Below are 22,437 nucleotides of genomic sequence, written 5' to 3' on the forward strand. Positions count from 1 at the left end.
TCATGAAGACGTTGCTTTTGAAGAGTTTCTGTTCTTTGTATGTCTTTCCTCCTGTCAATGATCTGAGAGACCTTCTTGAGTTCAGCTTCTTTTCTTTTCATCTCTGACTGCTCCTTCTGAAATTCTTTCTCAAACATAGGATCCACTGTATCTTCCTCTTCCCAATCTTCAAAATCATTTTCCTCTTCAGCTTCAAATAACCCATCTTTATCTTCCTGAACTGGTTCAGTGGGAATGTCAAAAATATCAAAGTCATCCTGTTCTCCACTGTAGTAGACATCATCAGCCTTTCCTTTGTTTCCAGCAGAGGTATCTTTTTCTTTCCCTTTGGCACTACTTCCTTTCTTCTCCCCCTTAGTTGAGGGATCCTCTTCTGATCTTCCTTTGGAACCTCCATCACCTCCAGAGCCTGATCCTCCACCAGACGGTCCTTCAAAATAAGTTCTTTGTTCTTCATTAGGGCAATGAGAATTCTTGATCATGTAATATAGGTGTTTCATCCCTTCATTGAGATGTTCCATGCCCGTCTCTATCTTTAGAAATCTTGAGGAGTCCAGTGAATGATTCATCTCAACGAGGTCTTCAAGAGAAGTCATTCTTGTATGTAGAGAGCAGAAGTTGGATATGTCATCAGCTGATAAAGTTGGAGTGTCCTGAATAGAATTGAGCTTTGGTATTACAGTGGTCTTTAGATCTGAGATGTCATTCCTTATGATTGCAAGCTGATTGTTGACAGAGGTGGAAGAAGAAGACCGTTCAACCACTTGTGCTTTGAATGCTTGAGCTTCAGCTTGGCTTTTAGCAAGTTCTTCTTTTAGGGCAGCAATCTGAGCTAACAGGTTTACAGTATCAGTGTCTGTGTGTGCTCTCACCTGAATTTCACTCGTGTTTGGTTCACTCATCTCACGTGCATGTGTTTCTCTCAATATAATTGCTCGTGAGGAGTCTTCCTGTTGCTGTTCTTCTGTACCTGCATTAAAAATCACCCTAGCCTCTTCAAGAGAGGTCAGTGGTGGTGCAATGGGAATTCGCGAGTCCCGATCCTCAGTCAATACTATCAAATCTTTTGGAATAGATGTCTGAATTGCTTCAGGGATAGATTGACCGAGTTGCCCTCCACTTTCTCCAGATAAATCTGCGAGTGGAGAATCCCATAAGGGAGCCAGAGGTGTTGGATCTGGGAGGGGAGAAAATGACTCTATTAAAGATGGCGGAGAGTCAGATTTTCCCTCTGAAGCATGTGACTGCTCTTCTGCCGTAACTATGGCAGGCACTGTAACCGACTCTACGTGCACTCCTCGCTGTGTGTCCTGAGTATGATCTGGGGAAGTGTATGGTTCCATTGTGAGTAATGGAATTGTGCCTGACTCAGTACAAGATGCCATGGCCCTATGGCGAATTTCAATAGATGCATCCTGTTGAGAGAATGCCTCTAGTAACTGTTCATTGGCCATTTCAAAGTCCATGTCCTGTTGGGAGGACAAGGATGGGCTTTCAGATGCCTCAGAATATGTTCTTCTTTTCTTAGGAGGAGGCAGAGCTGAGGGTTCACTCATATTTAACAATGTACTACTTCCTAGTAATCTTCTGGGTAACATTTTAGACAGTGGGGGAGAGGTTGAGATAGAATGTGACTCTGTGTTTGGCTCTATGACCTGGGATTGAAGCTGTGGTTCTACAACTTCATGGTCAGCCCTATCAACCACTGGGGCTGTTTCAACAGAAGTAGGAAGGGAGTGAGAGTGAGGAATTACTACCTGTAATGGAAGAGCATCTGATGTTGGAGGAGCCTGGGTGGCTTGAACCACTGGAGGTTGATGTTGCTGTTCATGGCCGGGAAGATTGAAAATAGGTAAAGGAATATAAGTGGCCATGAAAGCAGATACAAGTACTGGAACTTGCATGAATTTGAAGGTTGTGTCTTGGCGAGTGTAAATCTTTTTGCTAACTGGAGGGGGTTCGGTTACTGCAGAGTTAGCAAAAAGGGCTTTGTGATCAGGTGTGAGAAGATGATCTGCTATAAGCATGAGAAAACGAGCATAGTAACATGATACCCTATGATTTATAGAATGATCACGTAAAGCAGAAGTTAGACGTCTCAAGAGAATGGGAAAAAGTAGTTTGCCAAAATTGATCCTTTGATTGAAAACAACCGCAAGACCAATATACTGCAGAGTGGAAGTGATGTTATGAAAATTGGATTTTGTGCAGTTGGCAAACACTTTGGAAAGTGTATCGAAGAAAATATCCCATTCAGACACCAAATTTGATTTAGAAAGTTTGGTTAAATTGATCACCCCCTGATAGTGAATAGCATTGAAAAAATTTGTGATATCATTTTCAGAGGGTAAATTACAGAAATTGTCTAGTGGAAAATTTAACGCACGATTGACGACTGTTTCATCAACTACATACTGTGTGTTTGCGACGGTGAATGAAAAAGATTTTGAATCATCGGCCACAGTAGAGGTTGTGCAAATCAGTCTAAGTAGATCGACGTTTAAAATCACATTTGATTTAATAGCAGAGCTAACAATCGAATGGTCATTTAAAAATCTAATCCATGGCTTAAATTTTTCAACATCACATTTTTCCGGATTAAAATAACCAACCTGATTATGCGCGACAATTTGGAAATTGAGAGCCATTTAAAATAATAATAAGACACACGCTTTCAGAATTTTAAGAATAATATTAAGAAAATTCGAATTAATTAAATTTATTTAATAATTTGAATTAAATTAATTATAATCGAAAAATTTAGACAGAAATGTATCTCGTTAAAATTCCTAACTCACAAACACAGTTTTGAAAGACCAAACGACACAAATCAGAAATTAAAATAAGAAATAAAAATGCTCAAAATCAACAAACACAAATCGAAATAAAATATAGATTTAACAAAAATTCAACAGCACCTTTGTATGTATATACTTGTATGTATATACCACAAAGTGATGAAAAATTCATTTGCAAATTTATGTTATCATTTGATTTGAAGATGTTTTTGATCGAAGAGAGAGAAGAGAGAGAATGAGGAAACTGTTCGAATTTTTGAAAGAAAAGAAAACTGTTGTGATGGTTAAAAAAAAACAACAAACGCCTTTATATAACAGCTGGTATGACAATCCTGGATTGTCATACCGATTGTCATACCAGGCAAAAGAAAGAAAATAACCGAAAAGAATAAGAATAAAACAAGTGATAATATATAACTGGTATGACAATCTGATAGTCATACCGATTGTCATACCAGTATAAAATAAAATAAAATATATATATATAATGTTTATAACTGGCAAGACAATCAATAGTCATACCGATTGTCTTGCCAGTATAAAACTATACTGAAAAACACTGAAATGACAATTATATTCGCAAATGACTTTCAGCAAGACAATTTCAATTGTCTTGCCGATTGTCATTCTGGAAATAAAAGGATTTCACACATAATTAATATGAAAATAAGTATATATATATAAGTACTGAAATGATTTTCAGCAAGACAATTTCAATTGTCTTGCCGATTGTCATTTCAGTAGAAAGACACTCAAATATGTACAGAAATTATATAACAAAATAGCAAAACTGAAATACAGACCTATAATATATACAGAACCAAAGACAATATATCAGAATTTATTATTTTTATTCCAAAAATAGATTTCTGTTGAATTTTAGCAAATAAAATTCATAGAAAAATATTTTTAGAGAAAATAAAATATTCTGAGATATTTTAAATTAACAAGAAGGGAAAATAAAAATAGATAAGATAATATATATTACATAGAAATAAGCAAGAAATATGATAAAATGATAACATAAATTTGCAAATGAATTTTTCATTTATGAAAAATTCATTTGTAAATTCATTCAAGAACAGATCTCAGATATTAACTAAATTAATCACTAAAACTATTCAACATGCCCAATTTACCAACTAATCTGGTAAATGTGGATTCGTCAAGTGGTTTAGTGAAAATATCTGCTATTTGTTCTTCTGTTGGAACAAAAAATAGTTCAACAGTACCATTCATGACGTGCTCTCTAATAAAATGATACCTGATGTCAATGTGCTTTGTCCTCGAGTGCTGCACAGGGTTGTTGGTGATGGCTATTGCACTTGTGTTGTCACATAAAATAGGAATCTTGTTCAATACAGAGCCATAGTCTCGTAGTTGGTTCCTAATCCACAAGATCTGAGCACAGCAGCTTCCAGCAGCAATATATTCAGCCTCGGCCGTTGAGTTGGAAACTGTTTGTTGTTTCTTGCTGTACCAAGAGACTAGCCTGCTTCCTAGGAATTGACAACTTCCTGAGGTGCTTTTCCTATCAACAACACTTCCTGCATAATCTGAATCTGTATATCCGACACGGTTAAAACCAGATTCTTTAGGGTACCAAATACCTAGATTTGGTGTTCCCTTAAGATATCTTAAGATTCGTTTAACAGCAACGAGATGAATATCTCTAGGATCCGCTTGGAACCTTGCACATAAACATGTAGCATACATAATATCTGGTCTACTTGCAGTAAGATAGAGTAACGAGCCAATCATACCTCTGTAGCTTGTGACATCTACCTTAATGGAGTTTTCACATGGTCCAAGCTTGACAGCTGTAGTTGATGGAGTCCTTGCTGATGCAGAATCCTCTAGATTGTACTTTTTGAGGAGTTCCTTGAGATACTTGGATTGACAAATAAATGTTCCATCTAACCTTTGATTTACTTGTAATCCAAGAAAGAACTTCAGCTCTCCCATCATGCTCATTTCAAACTTGTTGTGCATTAACTTAGCAAATCTCTTACAGAGATTATCATTAGTAGACCCAAATATTATATCATCCACATAGACTTGGACTAATATAGTATCCTTCTTATGTGTTTTAGAAAAGAGAGTTTTGTCTATGACACCTCTAATAAAGCTATTTTCAATAAGAAATTCAGAGAGAGTGTCATACCATTTTCTTGGAGACTGTTTTAGCCCATAGATAGCCTTGAAAAGAAAGAAGACAAAATCCAAATGATCTGGATCTTCAAAACCAGGAGGTTGCTCTACATATACCTCTTCATCCAGCTTTCCATTCAGAAAGGCGCTCTTGACATCCATTTGATAAACTTTAAAGTTTGAAAATGCTGCGAATGCCAGAAATATCCTGATGGCCTCAAGTCTAGCCACTGGAGCATAGGTTTCATCATAATCAATGCCTTCAGCTTGAGAATACCCTTTAGCTACCAGTCTTGCCTTGTTTCTTGTAACCACACCATCTTCATCTAGTTTATTCCTGAATACCCACCTAGTACCAACAGCTTTCTTGTGTACAGGCCTAGGTACCAGTTTCCAGACTTGTTGACTTTCAAACTGATTGAGTTCATCTTGCATAGCAATCACCCAATCTGGATCAGTCAGTGCTTCTTCAATTTTCTTAGATTCCATCTCAGAAAGAAATCCTGAGAACAGACACTCATTTTGAGTAGCACGTCTAGTTCTGACTCCAACATCTGGATCACCAATAATCAACTCAAAAGGGTGAGCTTTATTCCAGACAGTCTGTCTTGGAAGATTTGATCTTGATGATTCGCCTTGAAATTCATTGTGATGTTGTGTCCTACTAGATGATCCTTCAGCATCTCCCCCTGAGTTGTTGCCATGTTGACTTGAAGATTCTCCGTCAGTAGCAGTGGTATCTTCATTGTTGCCAAAGTTTCCATCACTATTACCTTGAGTATCATCAGGATTAACAGGTTCTTTACCAGCAACAACCTCAGGTTCTTGACCATGTTCTGATTCTGAATCTGACGTATCATCAAACTTCAGTTTCTCATAAGGATCTTCAGTTTGGATACTAGGGAGTTTAGTGTCATCAAATGTAACATTGACACTTTCAGTTACTTTGTGTTGATCAATGATATACACTCTATATGATCTTCTTCCATATCCAACAAAAATACCCTCATATGCCTTTGCCTCGAACTTACCATGACGATCATCTCCATCCTTGAGCACGAAGCATCTGGCACCAAATACATGAAAGTATTTGATAGAAGGTTTCTGTTCATTCAAAATCTCATAAGGAGTTTTCATGAAGTCTTTGTTGATTAGAGTTCGATTCTGAGTATAACATGCAGTATTGACAGCTTCAGCCCAAAAGTACATTGGAAGACCTAATTCACTTAACATCGTTCTTGCAGCTTCAATCAATATACGATTCTTCCTTTCTACCACTCCATTTTGCTGAGGGGTTCTAGGAGCTGAAAATTGTCTGGTAATCCCTTTGTCTGTACAGAATCCATTGAGAAGTGTATTCTTGAATTCTGTCCCATTATCTGACCTTATTGCTCTAACAGGGACGTTAGAATCTAACTCAATCATCTTGATATGATCAATCATAACTTGTGGTGTTTCATCCTTAGAGTGAAGAAATAAAACCCACGTATACTTGGAATAGTCATCAACTATCACAAGATAGTAACACTTCTTTGACATAGAAAGGATATTAACTGGACCAAATAAATCCATGTGTAATAATTGCAGAACACCAGTTATGGAAGATGTGTCAGTGCCTTTGTGACTTGCTTTCTTTGACTTTCCTTTCTGGCAAGCCTCACATAGTCCTTCTGGAGAGAATTCCAGCTGAGGCAGACCTCTTACCAATTCTCTTTTGACAAGAGAATTCATTATTTTGAAATTGAGATGGGAAAGTCTCTTGTGCCATAGCCAACTCTCATCTGACGATGCCTTTGCATAGAAACAATTGACTTCAAGATTGCTTCCAGAGTTCATGTCAGCTACGAACAGATTTCCTTTCCGGATTCCCATTAAGGAGGGTTTTTCACTTTTCTTATGCAGAATCTGACACTTCAGCTTGTCGAATAAAACATTGTAGCCGTTGTCACAGAACTGACTAATGCTAAGCAGATTGTGTTCAAGTCCTTGCACAACATATACATTTTCAATGATAACATTTCCAGCTTGCAAACAGCCATATCCCTCCGTTAAACCTTTGCTGTTATCTCCAAAGGTAACCACTGGGCCAGCTTTCTCAACCACATTTGATAGCAGGGCTCTATCTCCGGTCATATGTCTTGACGATCCGCTGTCAAGAATCCAAACTACCGGTTGTACCTGTTTAATGCCCTGCAATACAAATGGATTAGAACTTCTTCGGAACCCAAGCTTGGCTGGGTCCGGCATACTTGTAAAATTGGCCTTTATCAGGCAAAACAACATTCTTAATTTCACTATTCTCAACGTTCTCAATGACTGAACATTTGACCTTTAAAACAGCCTTATCAAATTTCTGTTTAGGCTTAGGCACAAATATCTCCTTTCTAGCTTTAGGAGGACTAGCAGTCTTAGACCTATCATGCTTTCTATTATTCACATGCTGACGAGGAGTAGTCTTATCATTAGAAACATGCTTACCATTAAAATAAGCAAACAACAGATTAAAAGCACAAGACATACAATCAGGAACACCACATGCTTTATGAGAAGGATTAACAATAGGCAACTTATGCATGGTAGACATGGCATTTGTATTATCCAACTCATGTGTGTCTGAGTTAGTCTCAGTTGCTTTCACAACCTTGACTGGAACTTTTGACACACTTGACTTGGAGACAGCTTTCCCATTAGCATTATCTTCAGCACGGATTTCTTCTTGAATAATAAAAGAGGTCTCATCAAATGGTTCAGCAATTGATTCTTTATAGAGGGGTTCATCAACACCCTTAAGCACATGTGGTACTTCCCTGCCTTTAGCACATACATGAGGAGGGGAGTTTATGCCTAATTTTCCAATAGCAGCATTGTAATCATAACCTATTCCATGTGTTTGATTAACAGCCTGCTTATTGTAAAACTCTTTGGACTTCGAACAAGAATTAAAGTAAGCTTTAACCTTAGCCTCAAGACCGGTGATCTTGTCTTTGAGAATAGTTTCGAGTTGTCTATAACAGTCAACTCTATTCTCTAGAAAAGATACTTGTTCTTTTAGTTTATCTTGATTAATGTGCACAAGTCTTAATTCATTGACCTCTTTCTCAAGGTCTTTGATTTGTTGATTTAACAATTCATTATCACGACGAGCACAATCTAAGGAACCTCCTAGATGATAAACTAATTCAGCATCAGTAAATTTTACCTCTTTTCTTGATGATGAGGTGCTTGCATTACTAGCCATGAGAGCAAGATTCCCAACTTCTTCATCTTTACTGTCAGTATCATCCCAGCTTCTTCCCTTTGCCAGGTACGCCCTTTCAGATTTACTCTTTTGATTAGAATCGTAAGAGTTCTTCCTAGCTTGTTTTGGCTTCCTGCATTCTGTGGCAAAGTGTCCCAACTCATTACAGTTGAAGCATCGAATGGTGCTTCGATCAACCATCCCTGTTTTATACCCACCACTGCTGGTGTTAGAGGATGAAGATCCACCTTTCTGGAATCTGTTGTAGTTGGACTTGTACTTGAACTTGGGATTCCTTTTGAATCTGACATTTGAGAATCTCTTGACAATCAGGGCCATTGACTCATCCTCCAATTGCTCCAGTTCTTCCAAGGAATAATAATCATCTCCTGATTGATTTGTAGTAGGAGAATCAAATTCTGCTACTATCACATTATCTTCAACCTTGGAAGACTGTACCATTCTTTCTGACTGTTGAGATTGATGTTGATATTGTGGTTGTTGTTGTTGTTCATCAGCTACTAGAGCAGTAGACGTGCTGACCACTCTTCCTTTCCCGTAAACTTCCTTCTGCTGAATCTGCTCCAACTCATAAGTCTTTAACACACCATAGAGCCTTTCCAAAGAAATCTCACTCAGATCTCTTGCTTCTCTTATGGCAGTGATTCTATGTTCGAGATGAGTTGGCAGTGTTAAAAGGAACTTTTTGTTGACCTCCCTGATGGAATAGTATTTACCATTAATGTTCAGGTTGTTGATCAATGCATTGTACCTCTCAAACACTTCAGTGATTCCTTCTCCTGGATTGGATTTAAAGTATTCATACTCAGAGGTTAGGATTTCTAGTTTGTTCTCCCTAACTTCCTCTGTGCCTTCATTAATAATCTCAATAGTTTTCCAGATATGTTTGGAATCTTTACAATTCATCACATGTCTATTCATCAGGGGATTAAGGGAATCTACTAAGATTAATTGAAGGCTAGCATCCAGGGAAGCTTCTTCTATTTCAGCAGGAGAGAAGTCCTCAGGATCCTTCACATAAGTTCTCGCTTTGGTGATCACCACATCATTTTCTATTACCTCTGGTTCCATAACCATAGGAATTTTTGGACCCTTCTTCAACACTTGCAAATATTTGGGATTAGCAACCTGTAAAAACAGTAGCATCTTCTTCTTCCACATAACATAATTTTCTTTATCGAAAAGTGGAATTTTAACGGTTCCAACTTTTTGTGAAGTCATTATGAATTTTTTTTGAGTGAATAAAAAATTCAAGAAGTGAAAGAAACACAAAAGTCTAGGATCTAGATTTGTACGTTAATCAGAAGGCTCTGATACCAATTGTTAGGTCCCAATTTGTTTGTAGAAGGGGGGGTTGAATGCAAACAATACCGTTTAATCGAATAAAATACGGAATAAAATTGTGAAACAAAATTCAAGTTAAATAAAACTTTTATTAAACTTGAAAGGTGTTACAACTACGGTATCGGTTACAAGAGATTAATCTCAAATCAATTATTACAAATCTAGAATAAATTCGACATGAACTTTTTCTATTTTTGTAATTAAAAGATCAAATGCTAAATGCGATTTGAGATTAAGTTCTAGGGATTTTAATCCGCTAGATTGATACACAAGAACAAGATAAGTATTTCTAGTTGATTGGATTTAACTTTACAATCTAGAAATTGATCTTGAAGTTGCAGATGAGATGTAATATTTTTCTGCTCCTTTTTCTTTTTGTTCTTGAGTATGTATTCTGTTTGATTGCCTTTTTTTTTTGAACTGGTCTTCTGCTTCTTTTAATCAACACAGCCGAGTAGATTGAATTGGAATGACAATCCTTTAAGCTTGTGAGACTTTCGGTAGGACAATGTTTACAACTAGCAAGACAATTAAAATGAGCTAGCAAGACTTTCGGTATGACTATAGATTGTCATACCGATTGTCATATTAGTTCAAATAAATTGTCTTGCTGAATTAATAACTGATTTAATCTAAACAGAAATTCTAATAAGACAATTAAATGTATTGGCATGACTTTCGGTATGACTATCAATTGTCATACCGATTGTCATACTAGTTCAAATGAATTGTCTTGCTGAATTTAAGCAGATTTTAAACCAATTAAAATCTTGTAAATCCTTAATATTAATTCTAAATTAATTAATCAATTTAATTCAATTAATCAATAAATTAATCTTTGCAGATATAATTTATTTTCTTAATTAAATTATATGACTTAATTAATTAATAGAGAATTAATACTAACCCTTAGCAGCATTCATTCTTCTGACAATCTTCTGAAAGTCACTGAGACTTATGAATCAATTCCGCCACTTCAATGCTGACACTCGATTACTGTCTGGTTCATGAGTGACTAACTTTCGTGACGTTTCTTCATGTCTTGACTTTGATATTCTGATTGAATCCTTGTAATAAATGATACCTTGACGAGATCTCTGTCACTTGATTAAATCCACAATCTTGATTTATATCACTGAGGCATGATCAAATTCTTGAACTTCTTCTAGTGAATCTTCAAGTCTGCAGATGAACAATGTTTCTTTATTCTTTGACAGATGTTACATTGTGAGATCTCTCTGATGATTAATCCACTATTTACTTATTACATTCTTATTTGAGTTGAGTTAAATACTCGAATAAATGAGTAGGCTATTACATATGCCTTTCAATGATCCTCTCTTATAATCCTTTAATTTAAATCCTTTTTATCCTGTTACCTTATACTCAATTCTTTCCGTATCTAGTGGATTTCCGGGAAAAATCAAAGTGTTCGGAATTGGATTCTGACGATCTTTACATACACTTATATACCATATAGAGTACTAATAAAATCTCAGAATATCCATAAAAGAAACCCTACATAGTGTGGCATGAACAGTTTTCTTATTCAGCAAATCAGCAAAAACACTATTCATAAGGGTTACAAAAAGTTCAAAATTTTGAGGTTATTACAGTTATTTGACACGTATATCTTGTCATAACTGTAACTATCAAATCTTATTTCTGTCCCAATATCAGTCTTGTAATCACCTCTTGAACTGAGTCTGTAAAAGTCTCTGCTTCAGAACAGATAGGCTTGATCCTTGGATATAGCTTATGTACTCCTTATAAATCTGATACGACTAAACTTCCCTGACAAGTGAAACATTGTCCTGACATCCAGTCCCTCAAGTACTTCTACATGAGCTACCTCTGATTCAACTATTAGTAACTCTTACATTATGTCCTGAGGTTCCAACTTTACTGCATGCAACTGAGATATTTGTATGTCCCCACTATTCTCTCTGACCTCCACAATTCCTGCCTTTCTGATCTCTATGATTCCCGGATATATGTAGCATTGGTACAAACCACTGTATCACTGTATAATCTGGAATCATTAGAGTTGTCTTGAAATCTTCGATAAAAATTGTACCCCTACAAATTTCAGTCTTTTCCCGCATCTGAAAATCCAATGGTATCCCATGGAGTAAGCCTTAAAGGAAATTCCATAATTTTCTTCTGTAGGTCTTGAAATCAGTTTCACTGGAATAAGAAAACCATTATCTTTAAAATCTGTGTTCGGGAATTTTTCGTCTAAATAGCACATGGTCTTCGTTTCTTCGAAAGATTAAAATCATCTTTAAAAGCCCGGAGGAATCTTGAGTCTACCAATACTTTCAGTACCCTTAATTTAATATTTTAGAAAATTTAAATTTCCAGACTTTTAAATTTCTTACAAAATAAATTAATCAAAAATAAATATTTACGAAAAATCTAATTTTCAAGAATTTTGAATTTTCTTAAAAATTAAATAAAACATAAATTATTATCTAAGAAAAAATTAAATTTAAGAATTTTAAATTTTATGAAAAATAAATAAATCAAAAATAAAAATTTGGGGCTACTAAATTGGTTAAGTGCTAACTGGCGACTTCAGCCTTCAGAGTAGCCTGACATGCGACGCGATTATACCTTGTGTTGCTTTTTCGCAAGTTACTTGGTCTAAAAAAAAATTGAACTGCTAACTAGCGACTATTTTGATCAGTTATACACTAACTTGCGACCTTCTTTTTCCGCTGTGCATTCCCTTAGAAGCATTTCTGTTTCACAACCTGCGACGCTGAAATGCCTTTGTTTATTTTCCTGATCTGCAATTAACCTGCGACCTTCAACTAAAAAGCTAACTACGACTATTTCCGCGCGTGTAGTTGAGGACGAGACACTTGGTGCCATCCTGTTTTCCTTTCCGCGCGTGGATTCCACTTCTTTTCCCCGCGCGCACACCAGGATGCCAAAACAGATATTAGGAGCTGCCAAAGTTGTACACCTTTTTCTATTCTTTTGTTTTTAATTAAAATTGGCAGGTACAATATACAATATTCCGAGAAAAATAAATGGAAGCTAAAACTCCTGAAAAATAGATTTAAATTAATAATTTTTTATTTACTAAAATTTAAGTAATAACTTAATTTAATCAAATTTATAAAATAAATTTATTTAAACTAAGTTCATATAAACTTTAAATTAAATATATAAAATAAATTTGTTAAATCAAATTTACAAAATAAATTTATGTAAATGCAAATTAATAAAATAAATTGATTTAAGGATCCTGATTTGTGTATCAATCAGTCAGCTCTGATACCAATTGTTAGGTCCTGAAGTATCGTAGAAGGGGGGGTTGAATACGATACTCACTAAATTAAAAAATTCTTTCGAATCTTTTGCGGATACAAAATTTAGAGTTCGGTTAGTGGTTTCATGTTCTTGAGGTGAATAGTGTTTGGAACAATAAAATGAGGAACATGAGATATTCGGGAATATATATATATATACATATATATATATATATATATATATTCATATATAAATCCGCGAGGGGTGTTGCTACACTCCGGTAAATTAATTAACCGGCTACAATCTAAGAACAACAAAGTTCCTAACTTCTACAAAGACCAACAAATTAAATCCTATACAATGATCTAGCTTTTGTTTGTCTAAGGATTTAATTATCGGATAACGTTTATAATGCCCCTATGAATATACAAGAGTTAAACCGGGCATTATAACGTTACTCCGGTGAGAAGTTAAACGGATATACAATTTGCTTGAGCTTCCCTGAAAATCTTTACTTCTTTTTCACCAGCTTTCTTGGGAGAAGATGATGAACAGAACTGTTTTGATCTGCTGCTTGAGTGTAGACTTATATCAATTAAAATGTGTGGTTGAAATTGAACCACATAAATTAATTGATTGTACAACAAAGATGCGGTTGAGGAGTAAAGACTTGCTAACCTGCGACAGCTTTATTTCCACGAAGAAAATGTAACCTGCGACCAAGGAGTATAACCTGCGACTAGGTGGCTTGTACATAGGTTGCCTTAGTTTTTATTTCTGTTAAAAGCTAACCTGCGACTAGGACTTTACTAGTACATGGACTTGGCTTGGTTTCATTTATTAAACATAACTGGCGACCATTTGGTTGCCTTATTTCTCTTTGATTCATCTGTTTTTGTTTTTGTTTTTCTTTTTCTTTTGTTTTCCTTCTTATTTAAGTTTAAATTGTAACTAAATTAATTTATAAAATAAACTTAAATACAACTTATATAAATAAACTAATTTAGATTTATAAAATAAACTTATTTAAAGTTTATAAAATAAATCATTTTAAGTTAATTAAATAAATTATATTAAAGTCCATTAAATAAGTTTATTTAATTTAACAATTAAACTTTGAACTAGGCCAATCCCTTTAGCTGTTTAGTTGTACCTTGCGCACCTCTTCTCATACTTTAACAGATAAACGTTCAATCCAAGTACGTTCCTCAACTTAACAATTCTTCTAAAATTAATACCCAGATTCCTTTCACGACCTATTGACGCCTAGTGCAACTGGTCTGGTTCACAGACGACTAACTCTGATTCAGGTCTTCGTATTATAACCTTGATTACATTGTTAAGCTTGTAACAACTTTATCCCTTCAAACACTGGCTGTCAAAAAAACAACTGTACTTTCAATGGAATCTTTTCTGGTACTTTAGACAACGTCTTCATTGCTACTACAATCTTGAATACTTCATTCACTGTTCTTCACTGACGCTTGAACATATAAATGAAATCCTATCAATGAGTATAACTTTAAGATTGCAGCTGTCTTCTTTAACCTTTGTCTATACCATGTCTTCAATTCTTCGGATTTTTATGCTTCGAACACTGTCTATCTTCAATCAATGCCAATACACTGAAATCTTCTTATAGCACGTGTACATTGAATCTTCATCATTTCTGAAACTCTGAAAGTCTTTAACCTTTATTCTTCGCTGAGGCATGAACATATTCATGAGCTTCTTTCAGTGACCTATAAATAAACCTTAAGCTTTCTTCTAATCTTTTGATTCTTTGTATTTGCCTTATCTTCATTTCTTCCTGATTTCTTGTGTAGTCGTAATATTTTTAACCTGTCATGTTCTAGTATTGTTCTCGTGTTGAGTTATCACGTAAGTGTTCATACAGCTACGCAGTCTCACCAACACTTACCATGAATGGTTGCTTCTTCTTAACAGACTCTACACCTTTGACAGATTGGCATCTTTTGGTATACAATTTTCTCAGCATTGCCTTCTTTATTAGGGGGCCTTGAGAATTGCTTTCACTTATTCTATGCTTGCCCATATAACAACTTTATTCTCCATCGCCTAGCTGCTCACCTTGGTACCACTCTTCCTGGGAATGATATTACCGATTGGCTTCAGCTCCTCATACACTGGGCTCCTATTCAATACCGTCCTCACCAGCAAAGGGCGCTTCTTGCAGCCCAAGTTTTTTCCTATCATATTTGGAGGGAGCATAATGCACGCCTACACAACAAGAGCATCATGAAGACTACCCAAGTTTTTGATAATATTCTAACTGATATTTGTACTAATTTGCATAACTCTACCTGGTATCAATCTTCATGTATAGATGCTCATGCTTAGAATTGTCTTGTTTATTTTGTTCTTTCTATTTGCAATCTGCTTAGTTTATAGATTGCTCATAGATAGTCCCCTCTAGGGCATGTCCTAGAGCCGGGATCAATTCTTGTAATTCTTTATTCTTTTATATTATATGCAATTTAGCAAAAAAAAATGGACAAACAAGAAACTAGAAAGAGACAGACATTAACTACTAAACTACTACCAAGAACAAGACAAAGGACATAAACCAACAATAGCACTACCGGCAGATTCCATTGAACACGAACGATTCTTGAGACACGAACAACAAACTCAAAACAGATCGAACAGGTCTTCCTTAGGGCTTTGGTCCAAAATAGCACATAGGGAAAAGATGGTCCCAGGGACACTTTGATAACCCAATTTGGGCATGCGTTACAACTGAAACGCAAGATAAGTCTACGTTACTTCTTCATTTACTTTAACATTGGTCCAGCACTAACGCATTGACCACTTGCGTTGACGTGCTAACACATAAAATGAATGCGTGAGCCACATTGACACATGTTTTAGTGACGTTAGCCTGCTGCACCCTATACACAAATTCTGAGGAATGGGACCCACATCATGTGCTTAACTTTGCTAGCTCTGTGTTCAACATTGTAAAGGATAGTAACGCATGTTTTATAATTGTTGAGCATGTTCGTTGAGCATGTGCTAGTGGAGGGCCAAATTCAAGAGGGTGCTATTTTGGACAATTGATTCAATTCTTGTGTTATTTTGGTCATTATCTCTCTTCCTCATCAGTGTCCTCCAGAAACACATATTCAAAAGACGACATCATGCCTCTGCAACTCAGCATTTAGATCACCTGGGACTTGGACTAAATTCTCCTCAGAGGCTTCTGCTAGGGCACCTGTTGATAGAAAATGTTAGTCTCAAATGTAGTGTGCTGTTTATATTATTAAGAACTAGTCATCAGCACACTTGTGCGTCTTGTTAAAGAATATCAATTGTAATAAAATATAGTAAATAGGAATTGATAAAAATTTGGACCAAGTATAAGTTTAATAGATTCTCCTTTTCATGGTTTGTTGATAGTGGGTACTCAACTGAATACCGAACTAAATTAATCAAGTAAAGCCAAAGGTTATTTTCGATTCGTCTGAAAAACACAAGGCATTTTGTATTAGATTTTGATCAAGAGGAGGCTAATATTAATAACAATAAAGCATTAATAATTTAAATACAGGCATGAGAAAATACGTAAGAAAAAGGATTTGTATCTGTATACCCGTTTTCAGAAATGGTATCTCATGTAGCCTTGATATTATTTCCACATCCTTGCAACAATTCTTCAAGTGCGCATTCAAGCTTCTTCTCAATCAGTGGCTTCCTCCGAGAAGTGGATTGTGAATATATTTTAGGATGACTACTTCTTCGGCTTTTAAGTAATGATCCTTCTCGTTTTGGTTTCTTGCTTTTCTTACTCATTTTCCCTTTCGATGATGTGTATCTCCTATGGCTGGAGATACAGATTTCATCATTTTTGTTTTTCTCCTGAAAATATAGCCTTTGATGCACTCGTTAGCTAATAAAATAGATATCGCACTTTCTTCTCTTTTCTTCCTGCTAAGCACCTGTATATTGAAGGAGAAATGAATAATATCAACTAGGTGAGTTGTACTAAATATGAATGTGTGCACCGAAGTGCCTGCTTTTGTAGTTCATGCGTTACAACTTACAAGTTTGAAACTGTTCACCAGCTTCACCTCTGTTGGAATGGTGCTTGTCATGAAGACATTTTCTTACAAGAATTTTGTGTGCATTGCAAATCTCCGATATCATAGCAGCTTTAAGGATTCCAAGTATGGTGTAGCAGTCGAGTCGGGTTTGTGAGAGGAGAGAAAACTAGGAAAGCTCTAGTTGGTCTGAAGAAATTGGAGGAAGATCCGGGTCCAACAAATTTCAGGTGTTTAGGCTGGGACGATTAGGTCTCTGCTCCAATTTTAAATTTTGTCAGCACCTCTCTTTCTAGATGTATGGGCAACATTCATCTGCTCCAGTTGACAATCAAAATTCTAATGGCCAGTTTACAGAGTTTATTAGTTAATTCATTAGGGAATATTGTAATTCACGGTTGATGTTACTTAAAAAGGGGATCCAAAATTATGTTATTAAGTCAAGGATAAAACTGCCACAACATGGTCTACTTAGCCACATGATATTATTTATGTCTATGCATATTGAACCTATACAATTATCATCTGCCATGGAAATGTTATCATTACCACTACTAAAAATCCGATTCAAAATTAGTACGCATTTGATATGAAAATGAATTAAATTGATTGATTTATAAAAATTTGCTATTTTAAGTTGTATAATGAGAAAACCGAAACATGTTTAGTTTTAGAGTGTTACCCTGACATGGATGATTCTATTCTTATGTTCCAAAATCACTGACCTGCGAGTGAGCCCTGCTTTATCAAGTTGGAGGAGAGGAATAATGGCTTCAAGTGAAATTCTTCACAGTAACATTGATATGAGCCATTGCTCTTGAACTTTTGCTAACAATAGATTCTAGTTGTAATATATAATTCTTCAACTTTCTAGCTGCAACACAAAAGAATAAGAATACTATGTACAATTCTAACTATTTAACTTCTAGAACCAGGCAAACTGCTAATTTTAGTGTACTCAACAGCATAATATGGTCTATCAGGAATTGCTGGTATTTCAATATCTCCTTCAAGCATTTTCAATGCATCCAAAATTGTAGGCCTCAAGGCCACCATGACATGAGCACATAATATCCCAACCATCACAAATCTTTCCATTATCCACCTTGGATTATTATCCCCCTCACCTTCTACCTTCTCATTTTCGAGCAATGTAGCATCAAAAACCTCCTCCATTTTCCCTTCTTTCACTAGTGACCATGCCCAATCTGTCAGCAAAAGATTTCGAGATGAACCTGTTGTTGATAAATCAAGAGCCTTTCTTCCACACATTATCTCCAACACAACAACCCCAAAGCTATAGACATCGCTTTTCTCTGTTAATTGTCCGTAAAGTGCATATTCCGGAGCTAAGTAGCCATGAGTACCAGCTACTCTAGTTGTAAGATGAGATTGTCCTTCACTGCTTTGTTTTGCTAGCCCAAAGTCTGCCACTCTTGCTCTCATATCTATATCTAGTAGTATATTTGTGGCCTTAATGTCTCTATGATATATAGCTGGCTTTATTCCGTAATGAAGATAAGCTATGGCCTTTGCAACATCTAATATTATGTTCTTCCTCCTAGGCCAACTCAGTGGTTTTGGAGCCATCCTAGCTCCACCTTGATTATTTTCTAATTGGAAAAATAAATGATCACTTAGATTCCCATTTGGCATGTAGTCATAGACAAGGTACCTTGTATTGTCCTCATCTCCATAATGATGATTTTTTATACTTTCCACACAGCACCCTCTAAGATGCACAAGATTTCTATGCTTCAAAGTACTAATGATCTCCACTTCATTGCAGAAATCTGCGTCGCCTTGAAAATCTGATTCAATCAGTCTCTTTACAGCAACCATAGTTCCGTCGTCAAGAATCCCTTTATATACAACACCAAACTGCCCTCTTCCAATGAAATTATCGGGAGAAAAATTCTCTGTTGCCTCCTCAAGTTCTTGAATAGTAAACCACTTTGATCCGGTCTTTGGTCTGACTGAAGTTCTTGATCTGGATTCGCCCTCAACGTCAAATTCATACCCCAAAACACGCCTTGGCTTGCGACGTTTTTTCCTCAAATTAGTCCACCAGCAGCTTAATGTACACAAGCATAACATTGCAGCAAGTGCCAAACCAGCTCCAGTCAGTCCAAAAATCAAGGCTAATTTAGGAGTACTCGATGATCGTTTATTTGTTGAAATCATAGGCAATCCAAAGGGGCACACAAGAGCACTCCTAGTCTCAGGGCCAAACGTAGGAGCCATAGCTGCAGCATAAAGAACTGTGTAGTAAAAACACCCGACTTTATGAGAATCATTTTTATCAACAGCAGATAATTCAGATTGAACCTGAAATCCAGCTCGTAAACAACCATCACACAAGGTAGAATCATGTTCAAAATCTTGATTACAAGCGTTGACAAGTGAAGTTGATGGGCCAACAGCATCAATCCAATCTTGCTTGGTCTGGATATTAGCACATATGTTTGTTGTGTTGACAAAACGCTCTGGCTCAAAATTGTTACATATACTAGTAGTCAAGTTCGATGGCAAAGAAAGTGAGTTCAAATTTTTCTGAAAGATTGAGAGGCAAGAAATGGATGTCGATACATCGGGTAATCGAAAAAGAGACGTTTCCTTGAGATGTTGCGCAAAGGCTACACCATAAAGGCTTCTCAGAGTCTGGCAACATGTGTTGTTGTTGATGCTTGTAGCGGTGGAATGGTAGTAGTTTTTGCAAGATGATGAGTCCCATGGTACTTTCAGAACATAATCAAGATTTAAAGGACATGAAGATGTGTTTGTGTTTGAAGATGATACACAGTTTTCAGACAAGATAGTTAGGAGAGTTATTGGGATCATTACAAGATGAAGCATCATTCTTGGTAATGGTACTTAGGAGCTAACTGCATAGGAAAATAATGGGAGGGAGGTAGCTAGCTGGATATTGTTAGACTTTTTTGTTACATTTAGAATATAGATAAAATGATTGTTATATGGAATAGATTTTTTGGTGTTTTCTACAAGAAAGAAGAATGGTGTCATCAATCAAATTACAGTGCTCATGTAATGCTATTCACCACTACAAATTCATTGGGATATGATGAATGTGGTACTTGAAATTCTTAGCAGTTGCTGTTAGTTGCAAAATTTTCTTTGGGAATATTATTAATCATTTGAGGAATCAACTCAGAGTTGAAAAATGACTTTCCATCATGGTAATAGTGTTTTTAAAGTTATAATCAAAATCAAAATAAATTTTTCAATTTAATAGTCATTTATAAATTATCAATATATATATCAAAACAGTCAAGTTACAAAAGTCCGAATTGAACGGAAAATAAACTCTGCTACGAGATCTTGTTAAATTGTAAACTATTATTTACTTTTTGAGTTAAAAAAAATTGAAGATGAGGAACCCAAATTTTGATAAAATATATCAGTGTATTACTATACAAGTATCACCCCATAGTCCCATTCCCATACCTTGCTTGCAAATTTCTTTTCTGGTGTCTGGTGGGGGTTTTTTGTTTGGAAAAACTAAAGAAAATAAAAACTTCACCAACCAAATTTAATATATTTGATTAGTAGTTGACTTGCGCAACCATGCAATCATGCATCATGTTTCCAACTGCACATATTTATTAAAAGACAAAGATGTGTACAATATACATGTGTGTGATTTACACAACAAATGACTTCATATTTACCTATTAGTATATGATTATCCACAAATTTGCAGACGAGACGTTTCTTTCAAGGTTCCTTGTTATTTCATGGATGCAGTAAGCCCAGAAAAAACAAAGACTTTATGAAACATAAAGTTAAATATCTAGCAAAAAGTAGAGAAAGACTGATAGTCTTAGACGAAAGGCCGTGATGTATTTTTATTTTTAGAATTGACAGGGGGTTTGAGTGGAAAGCTTCTTTCGAAGCATTCAAGCTTTTGGTCCAAATAACATTACATATAAATGTCTTAAATGTTAGTTGCTGAAAATATAGTCTCAAATGTAATTATGTAAGAGAGAAATGTTTGAAATATCACTTGATGAAAATATAATTTTAAATGTCAGCTGAAAATGAGAGACCTCTAGTGTGTATAAAATTAAATTAAAACGTAAGTTTGTGTTATGTTTTTATTTATTTTTTAAAAAAATAGAAGATAAAAAATAATTTTTAGTTATGTTTAGAGCATCTCTGATGGGAGAAAGAAACCCTTAGCAAAAAAATCTTAAGTGACCATTATTATATATAATATATATAAATTTGCACACTTAACCATCTAAAACCTTTGATGCTAAAATTATAGCCAACTTCCTCATATTGGCTAAATTTGTCGTATATTCCTAGGGATCTAACAAAATTTTAAGCATAAATTTAACATTATAGCCGGTCTCATTGGAGCACATTATGTTACAGGTTTGATAGGGATAAATAAATTATGATAGTGTAATTAAATACTGCAAGGTGTGGGCTGCTAGGCCCAATAAAAAGATATATGATACTCAGACCAGAAAGGTTAAGCCTGATGGACCAGATCAGGCCTGATTAAATAAAGAAGGCCCAAAAGCCCTGATTATTAATTAATTTCGTAATTAATTAATAAGAGAAAAATCAGCTATTGAGAAGAGTCCTGATAAGGATATAAATCCTTATAGATTAGCCTCAAGGGACCTGAAAGGATAAGGAATCAGTTTCCTACTATCTAGGACACCAAAGTCCATTCTAATTATGAGACTTGCCCACCAAGTCTCCTATACCAAGTCCAATTCAAGGACTCCCAACATCTATATAAGGGGTTTCACCCCCACCAATCAGAACTACGTATTTTTTGACTTGATCCTTGGCAATCAGCAAGGTACGTAGGCATCTTGTTAAGGCAGATTGAGTCACGAAACACAAGAGCAGTCAAAATCGAGTCTTGAAGCTCACGTTCCTTATTATTAAACACAGCAATTATATATATTAGTTTTAATCCATAACATTTGGCGCCGTCTGTGGGAAGGAACAACAACAACCATGGCGAGAACACGGAGAACAATTAGAGCTCTAGAGGAAGGAACACCATCAGAGACAACCCAGGTGATTTCGTCAACCGTGGAGGTTCCTCCCCATTCGACTTATGCATCTACTCAGGGGGAAGCCCAGATAGGGGCAACTCAACCTCAGCCACAAGGGACAACTCCCCCGACTATTCAAGGTACAAATCCTCAAGTTCAACAAGTACATATACCTGTGAATTCTCGACCCGTCGGGTATGAATATTCAACTATTGTTACTACTAACCCCCCTTATGGGATGCCCCTTCACCCTGAGGTTGGAGGAAGCGGATATGCTGGGCGAAGCGAAGCACGAGGGCAGTCGCCCCCCTATATACGAGGTTTGGGTCCTATCCCTGATGATCGGGAATTTTCTGGTCCTTACACTGAGAGAGACTCTGAATCTTCGGATGATGAAGTGGCCCCGAGAAGGAGGCGTCCTGGAAAAGAGCCAATGGCCGATGGAAGGCAACGCCCCCAAAGCACCCCAGGGGCGAATCCCCAAGAAGTGCAGGAAAGGATCAGGGCTCATGAGGCTGAAATCC

At 36.1% G+C, this 22,437-nt stretch overlaps 1 protein-coding gene across 1 annotated transcript; it reads right to left on the reverse strand.

The window, feature by feature from the left end:
• Positions 1-17,514: 17,514 nt before the first annotated feature.
• On the reverse strand, positions 17,515-19,982 carry LOC141667592 (putative receptor-like protein kinase At1g11050). Its single transcript, XM_074474139.1, has one exon. The coding sequence runs from the start codon at positions 19,731-19,733 to the stop codon at positions 17,793-17,795; it is 1,941 nt and encodes a 646-aa protein (XP_074330240.1). The 5' UTR covers positions 19,734-19,982; the 3' UTR covers positions 17,515-17,792.
• Between the last annotated feature and the right edge of the window lie 2,455 nt (positions 19,983-22,437).

Source organism: Apium graveolens, chromosome 6, assembly GCF_009905375.1.
Source record: "Apium graveolens cultivar Ventura chromosome 6, ASM990537v1, whole genome shotgun sequence".
NCBI classification, from domain to species: Eukaryota; Viridiplantae; Streptophyta; class Magnoliopsida; order Apiales; family Apiaceae; genus Apium; species Apium graveolens.

What these genes read in the sequence shown, in the direction of transcription:
- LOC141667592 (XM_074474139.1), bottom strand. Translation starts at nt 19,733, where the DNA reads ATGATGCTTCATCTTGTAATGATCCCAATAACTCTCCTAACTATCTTG.